Here is a 14,020-nt window from a genome sequence, read left to right as displayed (position 1 = left end):
CAGCAAGAAAACTATGCGTGAACCACATGTGGCCACCCAGTAATTCAAGAAAAGTCAGTTTTTCGAACTCTGAAGAGCTATTGTCTGTCATGGCACAATAGGGAACAGAAATTATAGGTCTGACTATTTATAGAGCAATTAAATGTACACTAAAACCTAATTTATTCCTAACTGTACAGATGCATTAAAAAATGGAATTATTTACTGCATGCAACAATATGACAGAATTAATATTTACATCACATTTTGAGACAGATCAATTTTAAAGTGCCAAAATACATTTATTATTATAGAAAAGAAATCAATAGCTGGATGAAAAAAAAACTTCTCTTATGTCACTTGTCCAAACCCAGGTGAAAATACTGGCAGTCAGAAGTTCATCTCCCGTTTCAAAAATCTTACTATGTCAGTACTCAACCTCGTTCCCACCAAGGCAGATTCAGGATCCAAGGTCAGTCAAGTTAATGAGACATGGATGACTTCTTTGGCTGCTACTCACGACACTAAAGCATCAGTAAGACTGTCAAGAATCACACTGATTTCATTCCAAGTACCAGCGCAGCTTGGAAAGAGAGCAACGGGGCAGCAGCAGTGCCAAACACTGAATGCGTATCCTGGGGAAGACATCTAAAAGAGGCATGGGGACAAAGAGAGAGAAAGCAGGAAGCTCAGTTTTTCATATCACCCACAACGACTGGTTTCTTCCCACTATGTAAAAATGCAAAAAGATGATGGAATAATAGGAGAGGAAGCAGACCTTCCTGCTTTTCTTCAGCATTCAAAAGAGGATAAAGAAAACAGTTTCAAATGACAACATGCAGACAGAGACAGACTGAGAAGATGCATCCTAGGCAAGGCCTAGACTCCTGACAAAGCTGATCCTAACCCTGCAATCCTACTCCACCCCTCAGAATTTGGGCTACTCTGTCCTTCCACTTTCCAGTGCTGTCCACACCAAAAGATTGTATTTTTACACGTATTAACTACATCACATTACCTATAGGCTCAAAGACAAGCATGCAGTGCTTAAGAACCCATTAACTCACAATGATTAATCCCAGGACAAAACATTCAACAGTGCGTTAGAAAGCTAAGAATACATTCTCTATGCAGTATTTTCCTGGCCCACATATAGCATTGACGGGGCCTATAGAAACATTTCTTTCACAGTCACACTGGCACATGTTAAGGAGAGATAGTAAAGGACGCTTGCGCAGTGGGAAGAGAGGTATTTCATTTCGCAGTGCCATCAATCTGACACGCTCCCCCCCTCCCCGCCACCTCATCCTTCAAGCACTGTATTTTTCTTATAATCAAAGTAAGACTGAATTCAATTAATCTATTCACACAATAACCCCTGCCCTGCATGGAAACAAACTGCTTGATGGAATGAAGGTTTTTATAAGCCAAGTTCCAGCCACACCTATGATTTAAAATACATGAAAACTATTGCAAGTAAACTCCAAAAACGATACTGCATTTAACTTGGCTTCAGCCACAAGAACAACCATTATTGAAAGAGCTGCCTAAGAAAACTTTGATAGCAAAGTTAAAACTTCCATGGAAATCCTGACCAAGTGAAAACAGAAAGTGAGCAGTGTTTCTGCAGTACTGATTGCAGATACAAACACTCCCCTACTTTTCCTACCCTGCGGTGAGCTGCCTCCCCTCGAACTCCCACCCCACTCACGGGGCAGAGGGAGGATGCTGCTCCAGTCACTGCTCCTTTTCATCTTTACTAACCAAACTATTGCCCCACCTCATTAACCGCACTCATCCAAATCCCACTCTGAACAGGAATTTGCATATATACAAGCCTTTTGCAGCTCATTAATGTCATTTGAATGACTCTCACATGTTCATGAATTTATACTCTGCCTGTCCCTTTTTACATATACGGGCCAAAGGCGGGGGGGGGGAGGCAGGGAGAGATTATTTAGGATCTCATGACAAAACGAAGCATTTTCTGGGTTTCAGCCTAGCATTTTAGTATGAAGTGTCTTCACCCTTTCGCCTCCTGATACACTCACTAGATAACATATAGCTTCTACTTCCAGGTAAGGATGTTGTAAGCATCGTATTACTTCACAAACTTGCTCAGCCTCTATGTCAAAAGAAAAGGACAGTCTAGTATTGGGGAAAAAATAAAAATAGAGGCATCAAGACACCAGTCATGCACAGGCCAAGGAACGAAGGAGTCAATGCAGTTCATCAACTAATATTTAGCTCAAGCCCTTTACTAAGCTATATGAATGTACTCCGAAAAACAAGCACATTTTTAAAAAACTTTTCTAGTTAACTGAACATAGGAAACAAGTTTCAACACATCTCTGCTTCCCCTTAAAACAGCTTGGCACCACCTCAGAGTTCTACATATGTTTAAAAACAACAGAATAGTACAGGTCAAAGGAAACTATGAAAATCCAGTCCGCACACACAAGCTGGGCATTCTTACAGCATTAATAATATTAAAAAAAAAAAAAAAACCCAACAAAAAACAGGCCATAGATCTTTAGCTTGCTGTTCAAAGTTCTTCTATTACCAATTGAGAAGTTGTTCCAAGACCAAACAATAGAGGAAGGTCAGGCGTGGAGTTCTGCAAGGGCCTGCACTGGCACATGTAGCTTAACCTGTTCGTTAACGACCTAGAAAATGAAGTGATCAGTGGGGTGACATAGTTGCTGATATGACGTGGTTGTAAGGATGAAGGCAAACTGAAGAATCACTGAAAGACCTCAGTGACAGAGCAATTCAATGTACATAAATGTAAAGTGATGCCTATGGGGAAAAGCAGACCAGACAGACCTAGCTTTACATATAAAGTGATGGGCTCTGGGATGACCTTTACCACACTAGAGCAAGCTCCTGGGCCCAAGATAAACAGACATACGAAAACATCAGCTCAGTAGCAGTCAAACACACAAATCATTGTTAGAAATCATTAGAAAGGGAACAGAGAGCAAATGAGAAATCATTATACACTATATAAATTCCTGGTTCACCCAGATCTCAAAGTGTGGGTTTTGGTGGTCTCATCTTAAAAAAAAAAAATCAAAACAAAAAAACCCACAAAAAACCATTAGAAGTGGAAACATTCATAGAAGGATGACAGAAGTCCAGCATGACTTCCCTAATTAAGAAATAGCAAAAGCTAAGACTTTTCAACCTAAAAAATAGAGAACATGGGGACAGATATGATAACAATCTAGAAAACCATGAACAGCACAAGGAGAATGGACAGGGATCAGCTGTTCAGTCTCTTTCATTACACAATATAGTGACCAGTGGAAGCCGGCTGGAACCAGGCTCAAAACAAAATGAGAAGGGTCCTCACGCAGCAAGCCACAGAACAACAGAAATCCCTACCAAAATACTATGAACAAAAGACAGGTTCAAGAGGAACCTGGACAGGCACTTGGAAAATAGATTTCTTATGGTTTGTCCAGCTAGTAGCCCCCATCGGGTTCAGAGGACTGAGCTGAAAATAGCTGGAGACCAGGAGAATATTGCAGGGAGGTGACAGTTATTTCTCATATTTTGTCCTGTTTTCACTTTTCCCTACACACTCACTTCTGGAAGCTGTAGGAGACAATACCGGGCCAGATGGACCCTCGCTCTGAACTAGTACGGCTACTTTTACATTCTTAAGATTCAGTTTATAACGCATGTTTATTTTTAGCCATTTCCTCAGAAACCCAAGCAACATTGTCAAGAAGCTCTAATAAAAATGTTACTTCTCAACTGAAAGAGTCAAATTTTAACACCAAAGAGGTAAAAGTGGAAATTAACTGAATGAAAACCTGGGTGTACACCCTTTAGAAAAATATTATCTAAAATACTTCTTACACAAACAGACAACACTTCTGATACTTGATTAAAAAAATTTGAAGCCCTGCCATCAAGTGGCCTCGGCAGATTCACTGATGAGATCCTGCTAAATCAACATGGAACTTACGAACAAGAACAGTTTTATTTCTGTACCACTGCTGAAGTTTCTACATTTTTCATTTTGGTGCAATATATTTATAGGTGCACTAACAACTCCATAGATAGGAGACAGCTCTGCTCAGGCTAACAGATTTTTCAATAAGCTGAAAACCTACACAAATACTTGGACTGTTTCAAAGACTCTTATTTTGCACCAGGGAAACAAGATACAACATCTGCACAAAAGTGAGATCATTTTGTCAAGGGAGTCTCAAGAAACAATATGTGGAACGAATGTATCAGAAAACATTCTCATCCACACAACTTTTTACGACACACTCCTGCAGCTCAGATTACAGATTCTACCTGAACCAAACACATTATCCCCATTGTATTTGGCCTCTGCTTTTTAAAAAAATAAATAATAGTGAGCTGCACCTATGCTAAATTGCCAAGAAAAACTATGTTCACTGCTATTTCCATCCTACAGTCTATTTTGCATGCAAACTAATCATGTTTTCAATTGAAAAGCTGAACAGAGCGGCCCTATTAAGTCCAGACCCTGCTCTACAAAGGGCAGGAGGAACATCTTGCAGAAGACTGTAAATGAAGATAAGCAAGAAGTTTCAGCCCTGAATGATTCTCAACCGACTGTCCCACGTCAAGGGACAGTAAACTTCATGTGGCTGGACAGCAAAAGTATGTTATCTGCTTACACAGCAAACAAGCTGAGATGCTCTTCTTAAGAAGGAAGGTACACTTTCTCAGGAGGAAGCTCTGGCACTGTCACATGCGAAACAAAGCTGGAGGAACCTCGCATGGTCTGCTACACTGATCAGACCACAAACATGCAGAAGGACCAAGATTAGACCAGACCAATGAAGTAACTCTCAGGACTACCAGTTGTTCTGCAGAGATACACAGAGCCAGTTCTAATCCCAGAAGCAACTAGGGATAAATTGTTTTGCTAAACTCTGCCTTTTGGCTCAGCCACCAATCTGCTCCCCTTTGTGAGCCTCAAGAACAGAGTAGCAGCACCAAGCAAATACACAGTCAGGAGGGCCAAGGCTGAAATCTGATGGACCTAAGGCACCCTATTGCTAACCACACCCCCTGAAAATGTTGCAGATGACAGATCCTACAGCTGCTCAATAAGGAGTTGTACAGTATGGAAAGGTAAAGCCACAATACTGGCTGGCAGCTTTAGTACATGCCTAGTGGAAGAACCACTCTGAATACAAACTCCTACAGAATTTTAGTGTACCTAAAATGCTCTATAGTTTTATACTTTGTCATCTCTTTGGAAGAGAACTGTTATTTTCCTAGTATAAACCTAGCTTAGAAAACCGAGCCTCTAATCTCAGCTCTGCCCAAAGATTATGACTTAACTCCTGCCTAACACAAATTTCTGAGAACATTTATCACATATGTTTGCACACTCAAATGGCTGTGGCCACAAAAGACACATCTTCAGGAAGTGAAGACAATGCTGCAACCAAGCAGTAAGGAGACTGAGCTCAGTTTTCCCTCTGCTTTATAACCACGTATTTAGTGGGAGGGGAGAAAGGAGTGGGAGAGCTTGGTATACCAATTTTCAAAATGGATGAGAATCCTATGGAGCCTCCTGGTGAAGAGATGCCTACCTACTGCCTGTCAACTGTCATCATCTCCCCTCAGAAGGTTCACTGCTTTTGAAATCTAATTTTTGAAACAGTCTCCACCTTTTCCAGTGATACCAGTGGACAGTCTCAGGAACTACTTTTGCGCATTTCTGAGGATGTTAACGATTTTGTAATACATCTCCACTAACAGAAATCCACAGGAGTAAAAACTCATCAATAACTACATCTGTGGCATGGAATCATCTGCCCAAATCCCATCCCCAAACAAGCTGCTGGTATCTTATTGTCAAAGATGTGAGGTACAGCAAGATGATCTGGCAAGAGGCTGGGGGAACAGGGCTTATTCAGCCTGGTGAAGAAAAGGCTTTAAAGGAACCTAATGGCAACCTTCCAACATGTAAAGGAGGTCATCAAGAAAACAGAGCCATGATCTTCACAGAGGTACACAGCAGAAGGATGTGAGACAATAGGCACAAACTGAAATAAGAGGTTCAGGCTGGATATAAAAAACAACAAAACTGTTTTCACCATGAGAACAGTTAAGCAGTGGAAGAGGTTGCCCACAGAGGTTGAGCAGTCTCCATCCTTGGATATTTTAAAGACCAGACTGGATAAACTCCTGAGTAACCTGTTCTGACCTCATAGCTGATCCTGCTTTGAGTAGGAGGTTGGACTGGAGATTTCCCAAGGCCCCTTCCAGCCAAAGTTACCAAATAATCTATGGTCAGGATCAGGGAGCAACTAGGTGTCAAACTGAAAATAACACCAAGAAAAGCTAATAGGAGAGTCCTACTGAACTCTTGGTTTGAAGAATTTAGCACGACAAATCATATCTGGGCTGGAAACAGGGAAAAAGCACTCTTAGTATACTTTGTAAACATGCAAGGCATAGGGAAGAAAATATCTACAGCGATAAAGGGATGCTTCACAGCTTACTATTCTGGAAAAGTTGTTGGCTGTGTATCAGCCCTAAAGCAGGGCAGAGATTGAAACTCTCCCTTTCTTACTCTCTCCTGCTGTTAGACGTACTTCCAGGATGGAAACTACCAACTGAAGCATTACCTACAGCCCATGCAGTCCTGGCAGAAGCAGAGAGGAGGCAGAACTCATACATGTTTATTAGCATGTATCCAGAAAGCTCATTACCATTTTCTAAACAAAACACGGGAAGTTCACTACAGAACAATCTTCAGTGATGCACATAAAGTGGATAACACTTATCTTTCTGTCCTCCATGCTAAATAAACTTTAGCATGCCCACAGAGTCTTTACTCTGCTGCAGAGCCTAGGACTCCATCCTTACCAAGCAATGGCTTTAAAAGGCTCCTTTTCCTTCTTAATTAATTATCATGCCACTTCCTAGATAAATCTCTTGTATATCATCTCCTATAGACATAAAGGTCATGCTTAGGTTGACCTTTCATCTAATTGTATACTAGCTTTTCATTTCTTTGTTTCACATATTCTAGACAAGCCCCATAATACCCACCTTCTGCTAATTCCTACTCTCCCCTAGTCTTGGAATAAAATGCTTGCTTACAGAGCACTCTGGTATCCCCCCAGTACATGCTAAGGGACAGAATATAACAGCGGAGACTTGGCAGTACCTCTATAGCCATCCCTAATCCCAACAGGAGAGTAAGATTAAGCAAATTGCTGTCAAACTCCTGGATCAATACAGCTGCAACAGACACAGGAGTCTCAGCAAAACAGTAAGAAAAGAAATGACAATAGAAAGGTCTGTACCACAGCACACAGAGAACAATAATATAATGTTACCTGGTTTAATTTGCTTCCAGCTGCCATTGAAAATTTGGAAGATCAGAACAAGGCTAGACAAGCTAACATCTCCTGTCCCCATCCTCAACTCCTTATGTTCTCATTTTCAAAAGTTTAACATCTTCTACTTTTTGTTGTAGCCCCAAACCTTCTAATTTACTTTGAATAGCCACATTTTATGGCAGTGACTAGTTGTTCAAAATGGCTTTGATAACATTGAGTAAAATTACAGAAATAAGCACCCTCTTGTAAGCTACTGGAGGTCCTTTTTTCTCCTCATCCCCCCCTGCCTTTAACTAGCAAAAGAATCTACTTTTAAGAAAGGCATTTATTTTCATTAACAGACTACCATCGAAGGTACTACATGCAATTTTTGCATCATAAAATCCAATCATATTAATTTTAAAAAGCCCAAACCAACACTCCTAGCATTTACTGGTCTACACAGAGCTGGAATAGTGACAGAGCAATGAGACAATCAATACCTGAGCTTGACCAAGAGGATTCCGAAATCCAGCTGCCCAAACATATGTCACAGCAGCCACCCAAACAATACATTTCCCCTTTTCTCCCCCCCTTAAGAACAGGACAAACATTTCTCTGATTCCTGCAGGCACATTTGCGTGTTAACCAGAGGTGAAGTTCCTACTTACAGAGGACAGCACAAACTGAGGCAGCTGGACTGCAAAATACACAGAAGGTATATACTGACAAGTTTTTAACATAAAAACCATGTTTGCATTCTTCACTGAAATTGTGGCTTTCAGAAGGCTTTTACTACTTTTTATGGAGGGCGATAAAGCAGAGTCTTCCATTAGAAGGGCACCTGTAAGATCTTTCATCAAGGCAAAAGTTTCTAAAGTGGAAGCACAGCAGCAAAAGTAAACAGACATTTCTGAGACAACTTAAGGTTTGTAGGTAAGAATTCTTTCCTTGTGGAGCCAAAGGGCCAAACACCAATATCACCACGTAAGAGAAAAGCTGCAAGAGACCCAATCCATTTCCCAGCCACAAATCCCGTGGGACGCTGGGTGATCCCAAGGCCCCACAAAGTAACCCTTTCAAAACGTTGATTCACAGCAAGAAAGGTACTATTACTTCAAATTCAATAGTTTCAGCAGAGACCAATGAACCCCACGTTGATGGGGTAGCATTACTACAATCAACAAGGATTACAAGAGACGCTTCAGAGAAATGCAGCAGCTAGGCACTCAGAGGATCGGAGAGGGCTGGGGGTATCTCAGAACAATTACAGGGAGCACTTGAGTCTCAAGTATTTGGAAGTTCTGTTTTGTTTTTCACTATAATGGCACTAAAGAGAAAAATGATCAGATGTTGACTTCTACAAGAACGATTACAGGAACTAAAATCCACCGTGCCAAACACATTAGTGACAAGTCTGCACTTATCTTTGTGCTCTATATGAATGCAGGTCAGAGTATAAACCATACCAGTCATCTACATCCCTATAAATAACTTCAGTATCTGAAGATATGTTAACTGTCTACACCCTGCTTCATGGGATGCTTTTAAATATTTGTCTTGTGTGTCTGATCCATAAACATTCTTATCAATGGCCAAGCAGTCCTGAGCCCTTCCCCTCCCCAGGGTAACACTTTTCTCTTATTCTCACGGAATAAAGCTAAATGAGATGCATCTTCTACCCGCTTCTTAGCCTCTAAGCCTTTTAACTGTAATTTCTAAATACCTTTATAACCAAAAGAGAAATGAACTGTAAATCCATTAAAAATAACTACTATGAACTACTGGTTCTTATACCATCCTTCCTTCCTTCTCACAAATGGCAATGAATAAGAATTTCACTTGCACAGGCCTACAAATACTTCCAGGATGGCCCCTAACATTCATGAGGGGTTTATACTAGAAGTGTGCTGACACAATATTTACATGTACACAATATGCAATCTGTTTTTTATTGGCAATAAAGAAGTGTTATGGATTGGGGCTTTGACAGTTAAGCAGTGATGCACAGCTGCCAATTTTATTCATCTGATATCTGCAATTCCAGTGCTGAAGACCAAAAGCTCAAAAAAGATACCTAGACCAAAATACAGTTAAAAATACAATTATACTGACATACACCAAATTACAGGCATGAAAATAACGTAATCCGTGGACTCAGATAACAATGAAAAGTGGATTATATTGACTTTAATCACAGAAACACACAACCCCAGCAACTTATAAAAGGATTAAGCAAAAATAGCTCATAATACAGAAGGGTAAAATTCTAATTGAACATTGAAGTAGGTAGCTTATGCTTATTAGCATTGACGATGCAATTTAACATAACTGTGTTTCCATACCAGAGATCCATTTGTCACTATTATCAGCACCACCTGAAAGCCGTGCTACTAGCCTCTCCCCCTCAAAAAACTGCTCTACTGTATTTAGGGGAGGGGTATTTCCCAACTGAGTATTTTTAAATGGTTTGTTTTCATCACCATTGTGTGGAAATGCTATTATGAATTTTCATTCAAACTCTTGGCTCACTTTTTTTTAAGTATAAATTGTGTCTAACAAGAAACACACCAGGGATCTCTTCAATCCCCAAAGGCACTTTCTTAAAAGGAGAGAGAACAAAGGAGAAAACCTCCCAGCATGTGCTTTCCAAACCAGCTTCTTAGGACAGTATCAAGAATGACAATACTAGAACATAAGATTTTCTTTTTCATTCTTTGATCCACGTATAATTGAATTGATTATTGCAAACTGTGTAATGATTTCCAAAAGACCTGAGTAGAAGGCAAAGATCACAACAATCTAATAACCAATTTAAAGAGATGTAAGAAATATTGAAGGAAAGATTTAATCACTCAAGTATACTCCTTCCAATTAGAAAGAGCTTTAAACAGCTTACCTTGAGATAAATTAGAGTCTGTGTGCAATTATACAGGAATAGTAATTAAGATCAGGAAAATTCACATATGCCTCAGCCTATAGAGTTAGGGAGGTAACCCGCAGAAGAACAGACTTTTCAGTTACCTTGTTTCATCAACAGAAATGAGAACATACTGGTTCAATTTATCCAAACCTTTGAGAGTACCAAAGAATTCAGTAACCTTACAAGTCTGGGATCTGCAAAGTATGTTTGATCTTATCTGATTTTTTTTTTCCCAATAGGACAAACATTCTCAAATGGGGTAAGAGACTGAAATACTCTTGATCGCGGTAAGAAAAATACATTACAGGAAACGTTATTTCATGATTTAGAAGTCTATGAAAAATTATGCTAAGTAAGAATGACCACTGTTTTTCTGGAGAAAGTAAGAACTTTAATTTTACTTTGTGCATTTGGCAATACCACCTGTCACTCCCCAATTTACATGTGTGTACATTACCCATATGTAACCCCATGGCTCTTTACACAGAAAGGCAAGAAAGTTTTAGAAACCTGACTAAGTTTTTTCTGACAAACTTTATCTGGCAAGGCAAGCGAGTTACTGCTCAACTATTACATTTTATTTTAGTTTTTAAAGGTCACTAAATCTGAAAACAATGCCATTTGCTAATTAATCAGAGGAGAAATGTGAAAAGATTTTACCTAAGAAAATTAAAATAATGAAAGGAATTCACTGTTCATTCTTCAAATAGCGGAGTCTTAATCACAAACCCTCCCCTTAGGGATGTCTCCTTTCAACTTTCAAAAAAAAGGAAGAATTTAAAAGCATGTTTTCTGGGGACGTACTCCTGCTTAAAAATACCCACTGAACCTCCATTAGCCACATTTTTCCAAGGAGCACTCACCTCATCCAGTACCTAATAACTGAGCTGCACTACTTTTGAAAAACTGGTATGTGACAGCTACAACTCTAAGCAGAAATTTCATGCCCCCTTGTCTTTCCCTCTCCTTCCTGACAGAGAAGGACACACCCACACACCTCTTTTTCTTTGTACAAGCTAGAGAAAAAAAATGTATTGAAGTCTTCAAAGCATGAATTTATGAAGTAACTATTTTTTTCTTATGTAAACTGCCAAGCCCCCACAGCTACCAAAAAAAAAACCAAAAACGAGCAACATTTCACAGAATGCAGTGCTACCATCCTACAGTCCCAGCTTACAAGTACCACTACGTATCCCGAGTAGCAAAGTGAAATTGAAAATAAACTAGTCAGTTTGACATTTACCCTTCAGATCCCTGAGGCAGCAACAGTACTTTAAAAAAAAATAATCATAATTTCTCTCTACTGGTTCTCAAGAAGCAGATTTCAGAAGGAGATCAATAAAGAAGTCTGGGATGACAAGCAGACACAAACACACTTCTACAAAAGCTCCACCTGTAAAGCTGCAGAGAAAGAGAAAAGGACAGGCCGCTACACTCACACAAACCAACAGCACTCCAACACATGTACGCATACCCAGAGCCCAGAGGCTCTGTGATGGATGAGAGGCTTCAGGTTTCAAAGCTCCTAAGACAAATAAATTGTCGATTTTCATAGTAAAATCATGCCTTTCAGCACTGTCTCTTGACCACCATCCTGCCATCTTAACACACATCAAAAAAACCCAACTTTATTCCTCAGCTATTGCCTCTTTTCACTCCATTTGAGTCAGTCTTGTTTATAAAGGCATCACATAAACTCAAGCTGGCTACTGTGCACCAAAAACTCTTAAAAGAGTCAGTTACCAAAACACACTACTCCATTTGCCATGCTAAGATTAACAAAAGTTTAACACCATAATCACATCTTGACCCTTTATCTCATTATGTGGGAAGCACAACTTGGGAGAAAAAAAAAAAAAAAAAAAGGCTTGGGGGCAACTCAGCTCAAGCAATACACTCTGCAAGATACCCAAAAAAACCCAAACAACAGCAGAGGATTTAAAGGAAGACCTATTTGTCCTGACCTGGCAGACACAGACCCCAAAAAGCTGGAACACACACAAGATTTTATACTTCTTTACATCCTGACAGCTCTTTAAGCATCTAAAAATGAAAGCGCAAGAAACCTTTGATACACAGAAAACTGAGACCTACCGAAACTCTAGGGAAAGACAAAATACTTCCCTAGTCATACCTTACATATTCTGTAGTTTACGCTACACATTTAATACACTTCTAATTTGTGTCTTTCACTGTATCAACTTTAAAGTGCGAGACAGGAGCCCTCCTAATGAATAATGAACCTATGACAACTGCAGTGAAATTCTCAAACTTCTAAACACACTGCCGGGTGTGCAAGGCAGAGTTCGCACCCTCACACACTGTGCCAAAGTGATTGGAAAGTTTTTTGGGGTCTTTTTTGTGGGGTTTTTTTTTGTGTGTGTGTGTGCACAGCATGGATACCCTGCCACCCACTATTCCACCACTACTATTCCCCAAAATACCTGATGGGACGCGCTACGCGGAGTTGCTCCCTCTCCTCCATCCCGGGCAGAGTCCCACCTAAACCCCCCCTCAACCCAGCGCCCCCCTCCCCCGCCCAGCTTCCCCCACTCGGGAGCTGTAACTTCGCTCGAGGGTGCTTTAGAGCACCAGGTTTCGATGTGTTTCGCAGGATGACAGGGACAGCCGCAATCTTAACATCTTGTAACTCCTCAACATCTGCTTGCGACGTCCTTTATTTACCGCGATGGGAGCGGGGCGAGGCAAGCGGGGCTCCTCCGGCGGTCGTCCCCCCCCGCGCCGAGCGGCGAGGGCGCTCGTTAGGAGCCGGCCGCCTGTCAACGGCGGGCAGAGCCGTTCCTCAGGGCTCCCTCCCCGCCCGGCGCCGCTGGCGGAGTCCCCTGGAAACTTTGCGGGGAGCCCGGGGAACCGTCCCCCGCCTCGGGGGCGACCGAGCCGCGCTGCCCAGCGCCGGCAACTCCCGGGGGCTGCCCCAGCCGTCGTCGTCGCCGCCGCCCTCACCCCTGCGTCGGCCCGGCCCGAGCACAACCGCCCCCTCCGCCAGCGCTGAAGGGAGCCCTCCCCGCCCGCCCCGCTGCCGCCCCTCGGGCCCGGCGGGGCTGCCCGACGGAGAGCGGTCGGGCGAGAGGCGAGAGGAGGACAGCTCCGCTCCCCGCCCCGCTCCGTCCCTCAGCCCCCGCTGCCGGCGGGGCGCCGCCGCAGCCACCCCGGCGAGGCAGCGCCGCGGGGCGCCGCACAGCGCCGGCAGCGGCTCGGCTCGCCCCCGGCGCCGGGGGGAGCACAGCCCCGGCGGCCCCGAGCACGGCAGCGAGGGGCATCGCGAAGGGAATTGAAGCTGCGCTTTACCTTTAGTTCCGCACTGTCCGCCATCTTGCAACTCCGGGCGCAGGCGCAGTGAACCCCGCCGGGACACCGCCCCCCCGCCGCCCCCCCGCCGGCACGCAGCGCGCAGCGTTTGAATCGCGGCGCCATTTTGTCCCTCCTCTGCGCTCCGCTGAGTGGGGGGTCTTCGGCGGGGAGCGGTCCGCAGGATTCCTCTCTAGGGTTGCGGGGAGCCCCGGGCCTTCGGCGGGGGATCTCCGATCTGCCCTGGGGGCAGCGTGTCGCCGCCGGCCTGCCTGGAAAGTTTCCCCCTGAAAGCGCGGCCCCCTCGGTCTCGCCTCCCCCGCTGCTCACTCCGTGAGGGGAACGTGGGTGATGAGATCAGGCAGCGTTCCCGAGGCCGGGCCGCCGAGGGTGCCCGCTCCCTGGCTCTCCTCAGCTGTGCCGGGCAGAGCCCCCGGGGTGCCGGGGCCCTTCTCGAATAGTATCACCAGAGGGAAGA

General features: G+C 43.1%; 1 protein-coding gene across 2 annotated transcripts in view; it reads right to left on the bottom strand.

The window, feature by feature from the left end:
- Positions 1-13,668, bottom strand: part of PIAS1 (protein inhibitor of activated STAT 1) — a 68,051-nt gene extending 54,383 nt beyond the window's left edge. Inside the window, exon 1 of one of the 2 annotated variants that reach the window (XM_076348111.1) lies at positions 13,543-13,668. In XM_076348111.1, coding sequence (XP_076204226.1) covers positions 13,543-13,668 — 126 coding nt within the window. The remainder of the gene's footprint in view (positions 1-13,542) is intronic. The other variant, XM_076348112.1, reaches the window with a different exon arrangement.
- Positions 13,669-14,020: the final 352 nt, after the last annotated feature.

The sequence above is a fragment of the Aptenodytes patagonicus genome, chromosome 10 (genome assembly GCF_965638725.1).
Source record: "Aptenodytes patagonicus chromosome 10, bAptPat1.pri.cur, whole genome shotgun sequence".
Taxonomy (NCBI): domain Eukaryota; kingdom Metazoa; phylum Chordata; class Aves; order Sphenisciformes; family Spheniscidae; genus Aptenodytes; species Aptenodytes patagonicus.
This window is presented reverse-complemented; position numbering and strand designations above follow the sequence as displayed.